Source organism: Aotus nancymaae, unplaced genomic scaffold (assembly GCF_030222135.1).
Source record: "Aotus nancymaae isolate 86718 unplaced genomic scaffold, 86718_ANA_hifiasm-v0.15.2.pri h1tg000016l, whole genome shotgun sequence".
Lineage (NCBI taxonomy): Eukaryota > Metazoa > Chordata > Mammalia > Primates > Aotidae > Aotus > Aotus nancymaae.
The window spans coordinates 20,928,669-20,940,947 of record NW_026988428.1 but is presented as its reverse complement, the minus strand read 5'-3'; the positions used below and the strand labels follow the sequence as shown (position 1 = coordinate 20,940,947).

Sequence of the window (12,279 nt, the reverse complement as noted above, 5' to 3'; positions counted from 1 at the left end):
AATATATTTTCTATTTATATATATATTTGGAGCCAGTCATCCTTTTGGACCTTTAATTAATTGTACATTCTGTATGTAAAAAACAAATAGTATTGAGACTTCTTCAAAGCCAGGGGCTTTTTTTTTTTAAATAAACCTTTTATCCACACTGTCTAAGATAGGACACTATTTCAATAATAATCAATAGAAAAATAGAAAATATATGTATTTTCTATTTCATTTCTATTTCTATTTCATTTCTAAAGAAAATGTTATATGTATATAACTCATTGATTGATGGGCATTTGGGCTGGTTCCATGTTTTTGCAATTGTGAATTGTGCTGCTATAAACATGTGTGTGCAAGTATCTTTTTTGTATAATGACTTCTTTTCCTCTGGATAGATACCCAGGAGTAGGATTGCTGGATCAAATGGTAGATCTACTTTTAGTTCTTTAAGGAATCTCTACACTGTTTTTCATAGTAATTGTAGTAGTTTACATTCCCACCAATGGTGTAAAAGTGTTCCCTTTTCACCACATCCACACCAACATCTATTATTTTTTGATTTTTCAATTATGGTCATTCCTGCAGGTGTAAAGTGGTATCGCATTGTGGTTTTGTTTTGCATTTCCCTAATAATTAGCAATGTTGAGCATTTTTTCATATGTTTGTTGGTAATTTGTATATCTTCTTTTGAAAATTGTCTATTCATGTCCTTAGCTCACTTTTTGATGGGATTGTTTGTTTTTTCTTGCTAATTTGTTTGAGTTCCTTGTAGATTCCAGATATTAGTCTGATGTTGTATGTGTAGACTGCAAAGATTTTCTTTCACTCTGTGAGTTGTCTGTTTACTTTGTTGCTTATCTCTTTTACTTCATAGAAGCTTTTTAGTTTAATTAAGTCCTATCTGTTTATCTTTGTTTTTGTTGTTTTTGCTTTTGGGTTTTTGGTCATGAAGGCTTTGCCTAAGCCAATGTCTAAAAGAGTTTTCCAATATTATCTTCTAGAATTTTTATGGTTTCAGGTCTAGATTTAAATCTTTAATCCATCTTGAATTGATTTTTGTATAAGGTGATAGATAAGGATCCAGTTTTATTCTTCTACATGTGGCTAGCCAATTATTCCCAGCACTATTTGTTGAATAGGGTGTCCTTTCCCCATTTTATGTTTTTGTTTGCTTTGTCAAAAATCAGTTGGCTGTAAGTATTTGGCTTTATTTCTGGATTCTCTATTGGTCTATATGTCCGTTTTTATACCAATATCATGCTGTTTTGGTGACTGTGGTCTTATACTGTAGTTTGAAGTCAGGTAATGTAATGCCTCACAATTTGTTCTTTCTGCTTAGTCTTGTTTTGGCTATGTGGGCTCTTTTTTGGTTCCATGAATTTTAGGATTGTTTTTTCTAGTTCTGTGAAAAATGATAGTGGTGTTTTGACGGGAATTGCATTGAATTTGTAGATAGCTTTTGGCAGTATGGTCATTTTCACAATATTGTTTCCACCAATCCATGCACTTAGGATGTGTTTCTATTTGTTTTTGATGTCTATGATTTTTTCAGCAGTGTTTTGTAGCTTTCCTTGTAGAGGTCTTTCACCTCCTTGGTTAAGTATATTACTAAATATTTTAATTTTTTTGGAGCTATTGTAAAAGGGGTTGAGTTGATTTGATTCTCAGCTTGGTCACTGTTGGTGTGTATAGTAGGGCTACTGATTTGTGTAGATTAATTCTGTATCCTGAAACTTTTAGGCCCTGAAACTTTTTAAGGCTACAAATCTTTGTGACTCAGAAAAGAAGCACAAATGGGTGACAATAGTCAATAATAACTTAATTGTACATTTAAAAATAACTTACGAAGTGTAATGGATTGTTTGTAACACAAAGGATAAATGCTTGAGGGGATGCATACCTCTTTCTCCATGATGTTATTATATAACATTGTATGCCTATATCGAAACATCTCCTGTACCACACATGCACACACACACACTATGTAACCACAAAAATTAAAAAAAAAATTAAACAAAATAACAAATGTATTTAAAAGTTAAAAAAAAAGAAATGAGATATATTGAAAATTAACTTATAGGGCATAAGAATAAAAATTTAGAGGACTATTTACATAGGGAAGTTGGTGAAATGTATCTCCTGTGCTTGCAGGTCTCCTGTTCTCAGTTCTCTCATTGTCCACTATTCCCCAACCCCCTCACTCGTTTTATAACTTGAATATCCTTTGACCCGCTCTTTGAAATGTTCTTGTTCAGTGTCTCACTCTTTTGAGGATTGAGGTGTCAATGAGATAACCTGTCCTTTGATAGTAGCACACAATGCTGAACTATGCCTCTGAAGTTAGTAGATGTTGTTTCTACTTGGCCTGGTTTTGAATGGCAAAATTTGCTTTCAAATAAATAAATCAATTACTTGAAATGTCATCTTTCCCCTTGATTATAAAAGCAGTTTACTTCTTTTGTAGAAAATTTGGAAAATTCAGAGAAGTCTGAAAAATGTTAGAATTATCACTGAAGAGTTACCGTTTGTTAACAGCTTCATCTACTTCCTTCTCAACTTTTTTCCTCTGAATTTTATACATATTTATAAAATTTAAATCATACTGTGTATAGTTTTCTGTCCTATACTTTCAATTAATATTATGTCTTCAACTTCCTTCAATGTCAAATATTCTTGATAAATCCAAATACTATTAGCTGTATTTTTTCTAACTTCTGTAATACTCAAATAATTTAATGATGCCTTATATTGGAAATTTAGGTTTTTAAAATTAGAATTTCAAAGGATATATTGATAGACATTATTATACATATACCTTTATTTGTACCCCGATTATTTTTTCCTTCTTTAAATTTTATTTTTGTGAAAATAATATATGTGCATAGTGAAAGATTTCATCCCAGAATATACAGTAAAAAATAACCTCTGCTTTCCTTCATCCTCCACCCTAGCAGAAGTCTGGCTCTCCAGCGACAATTACTTCAACTAATTTAGCTGTTTCTTCTGGTTTTTATCTTACACATAAAAATATGCCATTATCTCTTTAGTTTTCAAAGTTAGGCCTTATTTGTTCACTTCCTATTACGGAAATTGAGAAATTATCTTAGTTATACCACCCTTCCTGCCCCTAACATACATGTACATGCACACACACACACACACACACACACTTCCTTTCACTGCTCTTAACAGGGTTATGTCACCATTTTTTGATTAAATCAATATGTCTTTTTTTAATATTATTGTCGCTATGTCAATATTGTTTAGAGCTGATCATAATAGGTTATGATGATTTTATGTCTCTACTTGTATATTTTTCTAATATACAAGTATATTAGAACTTTTTTTTTCAATTATACCATTTATTGATGGAATTATACTGGAAAACGATCACTAAAAGAAGAATAGCCTTTTGAATAGAATAGTCTACTAAATGAACCATTTCTTTGAAACACAAATTGCAAGATTGTCAAATGTGTCAGTATAGAAGCCTGTGGGTTTATGTATAGACATCCCAGCAGTGCTTTTCACAAGTTACACTCCATATCACACCAAATAACTGTTTGGTGTAATTTGTTTTAATAATACCTGTGTCTTGGAATAATTAACCATATCTTAGTTGGGCTTCTTAGAATAGGTCTGTTCACATTGAGATGTATGAAAGAAAAGAGTTATTTTTGGTCAGTGGGTGAGCACTTATCCTTAGCAATAAAGGAAGGCGACAAACAGTTTAGCTTCTGAATATCGAATGGTCTATTCAACACTATATTTTGTTGGTAAAGTTTCTTTTTGGTTCCAAAGTTTCTCTTCGGTGCCTTAATTTCCTTCTGATTTTTGGGAAAAGACAGAAGTATAGGTGAAACTGGCATTGGAGACCTCGATGGTGGACATCTTGTGAAGACCATTTTAACCAGTGATTGAGTTGTCTGTCCAGCAGTAGGCTTGGATGAGAGTTCTTGGCATGGATTTAAAATAGAACTTTTGAGATTCTTATCATCATAAGTTGCAATCAATTGTTTTGTGGTGGAAGAACTTTTTAGAGATGATGGTCTAGAATTCCATCTATGTTTGCCAGCATTGCTCCAATTCCATTTTAAAGAATTTTGCTCAAGCTTGCAAGAACCAGAATTGTTTTTTCTTTTTTCTTGACTTTTATCTACACAGGGTATCTGAAGACTCAAGAGTCACAAGGTTTTGGCTGTCTCACTTTTGGTGTAACTTTGGAGGAAAAGGGTCGTTCAGTAACTGCTGGAGTACAGAAAGTAGTTTGTAGTCTGGGCCTCTCTTTTAGAATACTCATATGTTGTAATCTTTCCAGTTCCAATAAATGAGTTATCAAGTGTTCAAGAGAGCTTTCTGCAGGTTCCACTGTCGCTTTCCAATTTTCAGATTTTTGAGAGGGCTAAATTGTGCAAGTCTAGAGTACTGAAAGGAGGAGGGAGAAAATCAGGATATGGAAATACTAATATAAAAGTTCTATTTTTTTCAACTTTATTCACTTTATTTATATATTTAACAATTCTAAAGTATTTACTTCTTGCTTTGACAAAAAAATTAAAAATATAGGAGCACTGACTGACTCCTCTTTAGGAGAAAAGGGTTATATGTACAGCTATGGAGAGTTATGGTTCCTCCTTTAACAAAGGAAAATATTAATAAAAAAGTGCTTCATTGATCAAAAAAGGGCTAAGAGCTGCAAGCATTTATTCACACTGTACATCAGACCCAAGAAACCCATATCATAACCTCTTTACTCCAATCACTAATATTTTTTCTAACTCTGGACCTCTATAAAACTCTTTTCGGTATGGTCAGATGCATTAAGCAATCTATCAGCTTCTCTTTCTCCTCATGAGACATCCTTTCCTCACTTTTTCCTTCCCATCTTTCAATTGAGATGGGTTGCTTTTGAAGTCTACTGCACACCTATCACTTGGGATTTCTTATCATCATCCTACTGGAGAATTTTATTCTTCTCTCTCATCAGTTTTCCTCTTTCTTGGTTCCCATCAATGTCTAGTGGTCCTTTAATTTTGTTCATACTAGAGAGATAGGCTCTGAAAAGCTCATTGGATGCTCTGAATATGTGGCCAGTGTTTGTAGTGGTGATTAAGCAGGGACTCATTCCTCTTTGTTTACTCACTTATTTTAACTGACTAAGTTGGTTTCTGGAAAGGGAAGATACTTTCCTGGAAAGTGTGCATGGGAGGAGAATTTTTGAAGCCTTGATTTTAATTTAAAAATCACTTTCAGAATTTTAAATTTAAATTCATTCTGATTTCTGATCATTTTGCATATAACCTTACCTGAACTCCAGAAATTTTTAGATCGTTTAATTCCCAGTGTTCTGAGATTTTGTAATTATGTGAATTTCTTTTCCCATTTTTTTTTTTTTTTTTTGTGTGTGTGTGTGCTGGGCACTTGATGGGCTTTTATATTGGAGCTCATATATAGGAGCTCTGGAGTGGAGTGATCCTTTAATTTTCTTATTGATTCTTGACTATTTTCTAGCTTTTTTCTTTTTTGTTCTACATTTTGGGATATTTCTGTCCAATTCTGAGATGTTTATCTTTCTACCTTTCTACTTCAGTTATACATTACTCCTTTTATATTGTCAGTATTCAATTATTTGTTTTTATTCTTTGAATTTCATTTTTAGCAGCATTTTATTCTTAAAGGATGGCATATATCATTTTGTCTCTCAGAAGATATCAACTATGTATTTTTAGAAGGTTTTGAATTTTTCTGAATTGTTTTGGATTTCATTGATTTCCTTTTTTTTAATTTGATGCCTGTCTTTCATGTCACAGACTTTCATCAAATGACTAATGATTCATGAATATTTGCTCACATTTGAAAATAAGGCTCTAAAAGCAAATTGGAAACTCTGGGGCTTGTTGACTAGTGTGAGACTGAGCAAGGATCTGCTGCTTTCATTAGATAAGCCCCCAAATATTAGTATCTATATGTCTTTTTTGTCCATTTTGTTTCTTCAGAGAAGAATCCTCCAATATCTAGTCTGGGGTCAGTTGCTTGGATTCCTGGATCCTGAGAACATTTTAGGCCTACTCCTACCTCAGGCTTTTGTACTTGCTATTTCCTTTGCCTAGAATGGTCTTCTAGATATCCCATATGGCTTGTTCTCTCTCTCATGCTGCATCTTTACTAGAATTTCATCTTTTCAGCATGGCCTTTCTTGGCCACTCACTCTGAAAATTCCCTCAGACCTTGGCACATACACACCCTATCTCATTTCCCTGCTTAATATTTCTCCTTAATGTCATCTAACATAGTATATCTTTTAGCTTCACATAGCTGTATTTTCTATTAGCTGTTTTCCTCTAATAGAATACAAGTTTCATGATAGAAGATATTTTTGTCTGCTTTGTTGGCTGCTATATCCCCACAACCTAGAACAGTACCTGGTGCATAATAAATGATCAATAAAATTTGCTGATAAAGCATAAAATTAATATACATTAAATCACTACAATATTAAAACTATATTATTGAGGCCATGCATGGTGACTCACACCTGTAATCCCAGCACCTTGAGAGGCCGAGGTAGGTTATCACTGGAAGTCAGGAGTTGGAGACAAGCCTGGCCAACATAGTGAAACCTTGTCTCTACTGAAAAAATACAAAATTAACCAGTTTGGTGGTACACACCTATAGACCCAGCTACTTGGGAGGCTGAGGCATGAGAATCACTTGAACCTGAGAGGGAGAGGTTGCAGTGAACTGAGATCACACCACTGCACTCCAGCCTGGACAACAGAGAGAGACTCTATCTCAAAAACAAAACAAAACAAAACAAAACACCCTAAAAACAAACAAATTTTTAAAAAGCCTATACTACTAATAATTTTAAAAATCACTTTGAGGCTTAGAAAGTTCTTTTCCACCTCTAATTGTAATTAATCTCTGTTTTCTTTCAGTTATGTCATGGTTTCAACATTTATACTTTACTTTTTGGACCTTTTGAAATTAATTTTGGTATAGGGTAAAAGAATCTAAGCTTCCTTTTCTCTTTTCTTCCTTTCTTCTTTTCTTCCTTGCACTCTTTTTCTTAAACGAATTTTCCCATTTTTTTGAAAAATAATCTCTGTCTTCCTTAAAGTGTCTGGGCTAAATAAAAATAAAATCAATTTTATTTTTAGTGAGTTCATGGTCACTTTTTAACCTTTAAATATTGCTTTGTGTAGAGTTCCATTCAAAGCTCTGTTTTATGATTCTCTAACAGGTAAAAAATACAGACGTAAAAATGACAAATGCGCTTCTTTGTGGTGCTCTACGGTTTTACTATCAGAACTAATTTCTCCCAGGGCATACCACGTAGCTTGAGAATATTAACATCCAAGATGTGAAGATTCAAATCGTTCCAAAAATATGCTGATTAACTTGTATTTTAGAAAGTTCATTTTGTTGTCCAATTTCTGAGGTAAATATTTCTTTTCTCTCAGAAATCCCAAATGTAGTTATAACATTGTAAAGTGCCATGGGACTAATGAAGCTGTATAATTGTAAACATACATTGTGGTTTTAGTAACTCAAATTTGTTGTTTGTTCCTATGCTTTCTCTTTGTTTTCCTCCCCTTAAGGTTCATAACAGTCCTAAATGCCTTGGTTCAGTGTATTCTTGTTATCGGTCAATCAGCTTGTTCTTTTCAAACCAAGAGGAAATTCGAATTTATGGTCATGAAATAAAAAAGAATGGAATCAGGTAGGATATGGGAAACAGTAAAATGTCAATAACACCACAAATTAATAGAAAATCCAAACATCGCTTGCTGGAAGTGAACTGTGGAGAGTAGGAAGAGAGGATTTCTTCCTTAACAATACTCTTAAAGGTATAACTTACAGACATCAAAACTTTAGCAGGCTCTGAGGCCATCCAGGCAGTCAGGAGTACAACCAGTTTACCCTTCCTGATACTTGTGTGCAGAATATAAATATAATATGTTTACATGGGTGGAGATGAGAGTGTCTCTCTTTTTTTTTTAAATGAGAGATTCAAGAGATATCTTAAGAGTTTAATTCTTTCTTTCTTTTTTTTTTTTTTTTTGCCATCTTTCTTAAATATTTTCTTCTTTCTTTAAAGCAGAAACTTAAAAATCTATTTTCTTTTATTTTGGAAAGGATTCTGGAAGTTCTTTCCAAGCTTGTTTGAGTGGAGTTTGGGTGTCCCTTGAGATTTTCCACAGAAGTTCTGACTGACAAATGATGGACCTCAAATAGATCAGAAAGGAGCCCACTTCTGGTTTCCTATCTGCCAAGACTATGACATGAGAATTTTGGGGCAGAGGATGTTTATGTATTTGGCAAAAGGTTTTTTTTTTATTTTTATTTTTTTTATTCTAAACTAGAAATACTGTGGAATAATCTGCCTTCCAATCTAAATAATTATAGAGAGACTCAATTTTAAATATTTCCAGGCTGGATTATGCCAGATCAAGGAAATTGTGGGCTGGAACAATTCTATTCATCATTCAGAATTCACTAGCAAGTGTTTGAACTATAGGAATACTTTCCAGCGCAATGGCTTTATCAACCCGTGTTGCTTTTTCTGGGTTTAGATTCCTCAAAAGGCAGCAGTGGTAGCAGATGGTAGCAGAAGGGGCAGTGGACAGAGCACCAGAGGAGGCTTGAAAGAGCCAGACAACCTAGAACAGCTCTTCCCACTGTCTGAGGCTTATTTTCTTGGTCAGTTGGGTTCTGTACTTCTCATTTTCTCATAAAAGAAAGTTTAGGCATTTGAGTAAGAAGATAATGCATTTCCATATGTATTTCCTAGAGTTGAATTTAAAGAGTCATTTAGGATTCTCTATATGGAATTTTGGGTAATAAAATGGGCATTTAAACAATTATTATGTTTTGTAAAACAGACTTACCATTCAGACTGATTTTCAAGAATATTATTTCTTTATTAAAGCAGGAACATGATATTTAATCTTAGCTCACAAAAGCATTTCTATGAGGATTTCAGATTATGTGATAGAAACAGGATGGTTTTCTTATTATTCAGCAATATTGCTTTCACAAATGCTGTTCCTGACGGGGCCTAACTCATAGCAAATGCTACAGAAATATTTGCCAAAATAAAATCAAACATGTGTGGCTCTGTGTGTAAAGCTTCTCTGGATTTCATTTCTTTCACCTGTGAAAATAAGGGGTTTTGAGACAAATGAATCCCTGAATACTCTTCAGCATTCAGCATTCAGTTCTGCATTCATTCAGGTTTACATTTTAATGTTTCCTGCCTATGTTTCATGTTTTTCTTTGACCTATTGGATATTGTCTAGTTTAAACTATAATCTCCCAACTCCACTAGCATCCTTCTATGTTATAAACTTCAGGATAATCACAGTTATCCACCTTTATTTTTGAAAACTGATTATTTAATTAAATTTACTATTAAGGAGACCAAATGACCAAGTGACAAATGACCAAACAAAAAAGTATGCATAATAGTACAATTGTACTTCCATGAGTTTAGCTATTACTCTGAAATGTATTTGTAAATGTGATTTGCTTCTTTCAAATATAGTTTATATAAACTTACAAATTTAAAACAAGTGATATTTCTTTAATGTTATTTCATATTGACTTTTACTATGAATTCCTCATATTTATAATTTTTAATAAGAATATATTATGGCAGTAGTTAGCTAGAATCTTTTTTATCTATTCTCCAGTTTAAATTTTTAGTTAATATTCCATTTTTGTAAATATTTTTCTGTGACTAAGTATCTGTAAAAATTATTTTTTGTGCAAATGGCTACAGATCTTTTTAATTGTTTCTTTGGGGATTATTCCTTTGTTAACTAGTCTGTTCAGTTTTGTAGTTTTTGGTTCATCAGGCCATGCTCTTCCTGGAATGGTACTCACTAATTTGAAATTTTTGAGAAAAATATATGAATATATCTATTGACTACCCATATTATTCACATTATATATAATTACATATAGTTTTTATTTGACATGGCTATCTTAATATAAATGAGGTTTTTCCAATTTATTTAATTATCAGTACTTGTTCTTTTTGGCAATACTGATGGATGGAAGGATAACTGTGTTCTTTCAAAAGTATTCTAGGTGCTTTCAAAATATTCAATTGTTTAGTTCTCTTCAGTTACCTTAGGCCACCCACTTCCTTTATATGTGCATATGCTTCTGAAAAATGGAAAAATTAGACATTGTATCAGGAGCTTAAATATTTTATGTGACACTTGTTTAAATAGGCTAAATTGTATCCAATTTAAAAATTTTGAGTATTACCCCTATGTAATATAGTATGACAGTATATTATATTCCTAATATTGTACTTTGCAGCATTAAAAATCTAAGTTATAATTCATCATCCTTTGATATTTTTTAGAAAACAATGACATGTCAAAGTGTCATTCTAAAGTTAGAAACTCCTATTTCCTTATAGCCATGTTTAAAATAAAATTAAGCAAAATCAGAACTCAAGCATCATGTTTATATATATTGACTATTGTTTGTTCTTACTTCAAAATTGTTGAGCAGCATTTTTAGATCACTTTAACTCTTTAGATAAAAAAATAATAGGCTGGGCGCGGTGGCTCATGCCTGTAATCCCAGCACTTTGGGAGGCCGAGGCGGGTGAATCACGAGGTCAAGAGATCGAGACCATCCTGGTCAACATGGTGAAACCCCGTCTCTACTAAAAATACAAAAAATTAGCTGGCCATGGTGGCGCTAATTACAGGCATTACATGCCTGTAATCCCAGCTACTCAGGAGTCTGAGGCAGGAGAATTGCCTGAACCCAGGGGGCAGAGGTTGCGGTGAGCTGAGATCGTGCCATTGCACTCCAGCCTGGGTAACAAGAGCAAAACTCCGTCTCCAAAAAAAATAATAATAATAATAATAAACACATTTAAGCTCTAACTATTCTAAATAGGCAAGGTTATTTTACAGGTTTAACAAATCACCAGTATTTAGCAACTGTGTGATTTTGGTTGGTTCAAAGAAGCATCTAATTATAAGTACAAAATCTAAATCTGTATAAGAAAGCAGTATCATTTTTGTTGTATTTTTATTTCAATACTGAAATTTTCAAAAATGTTGAGATTTTCTAGAGGATGGTTGCTTTGGAGATCTTGCTGCACAGTTTATTCAATAATTTTGAGTAATCATTTTCTTTTAATCATATCTCAGTCACTTAAAAAACATATTATCTGTAATTGAGCCCTTATCGTCATTCTTAGATAGCTTTTGTTCTATTTTTCAAGTTTGACATTGCCTCAGACATTTGGACAGATTTTCATCGAGAAGCTAGCTGACTACATTCTCGTGAAAACAAACTTTGGCTTTTCATTGGCTTGGGATGGGATATCTGGGATCTACCTCAAGCTGTCTGAGGACCATAAGGGGAAACCATGTGGCCTATGTGGAAACTACAATGGCATTCAGTCTGATGATTTCATAATTCTGCAAGGTAAGTGAAACAGAAGAAATGTGTGTGTATCTTCTAAAGTCTTCTTTTTTTCCCCTGACCAAGTTGTTTTGTACCCAGAAGACTTGTCATAGATGCGGGAGGAAATTTGTGGCTGTCATTGCCTGCTTTAGTGATTTTAAGTAAAGGTTGAATAGAAAAATATTTTGGTGTAATTCTTGAAAACCGTGAACTAGTTTCCTTTGCTGAATTAGCATGAAGCACTTATAACACATTTTAATAGAGCATTTGTTTTGTGTCAGAAGCTTGGGATACCTCTGTATCCACTGCTTTGGGAGGGATACCTCTGTATTCACTGATGTATTAACTGGAATACATCAGTGAACAAAACCTTTCACTTCTTGAAGTTTATATTCTAGTGATTCAAACCCATTTGGCTCAAATATGTCTTTGTTAAGACAAAAACTATTTTTGCATCCCTTCTTGATAGGAATAAATCGAATAACTGACAAATAATAGTTTGCAAAAATAATAAAATGTGAATGGGAAAGTTGAATAGTAACTTGGAAAGGTTTTATATACCTACCAGATCATCTATTAAATCTAAGTTATGAAACTAAAACTGAGTTATTAGAAATGGGTTCTGTATCAATTCAGATACTAGTGTGTAATGACAATAGAATAAGAGAATCAACCATAATCCTGATTTAGGTCCACACATAGAAGTGCAATAAAAAAAGAATACTGTTCTTAGTACCAGTGAACTTGGCTTTGAATCTCATTTCAACTTTTATAAGTTCTGTAATTGAGAACACTCATTTAACCATTCTTATGCTCCGTTTCTTTAGCTGTAAAATAGGGCTATAATAA

At 33.2% G+C, this 12,279-nt stretch overlaps 1 protein-coding gene and 1 pseudogene across 1 annotated transcript in view; one reads left to right on the top strand and one right to left on the bottom strand.

Annotated features, from left to right (window-relative positions):
• OTOGL (otogelin like) overlaps positions 1-12,279 on the top strand; it is a 404,189-nt gene that overhangs the window by 244,436 nt on the left and 147,474 nt on the right. The window contains exons 11-12 of the mRNA XM_064376937.1: positions 7,590-7,711; positions 11,246-11,451. Coding sequence (XP_064233007.1) covers positions 7,590-7,711; positions 11,246-11,451 — 328 coding nt within the window. The remainder of the gene's footprint in view (positions 1-7,589; positions 7,712-11,245; positions 11,452-12,279) is intronic.
• Positions 3,660-5,029, bottom strand: LOC105709870 (protein FAM217A-like; annotated as a pseudogene).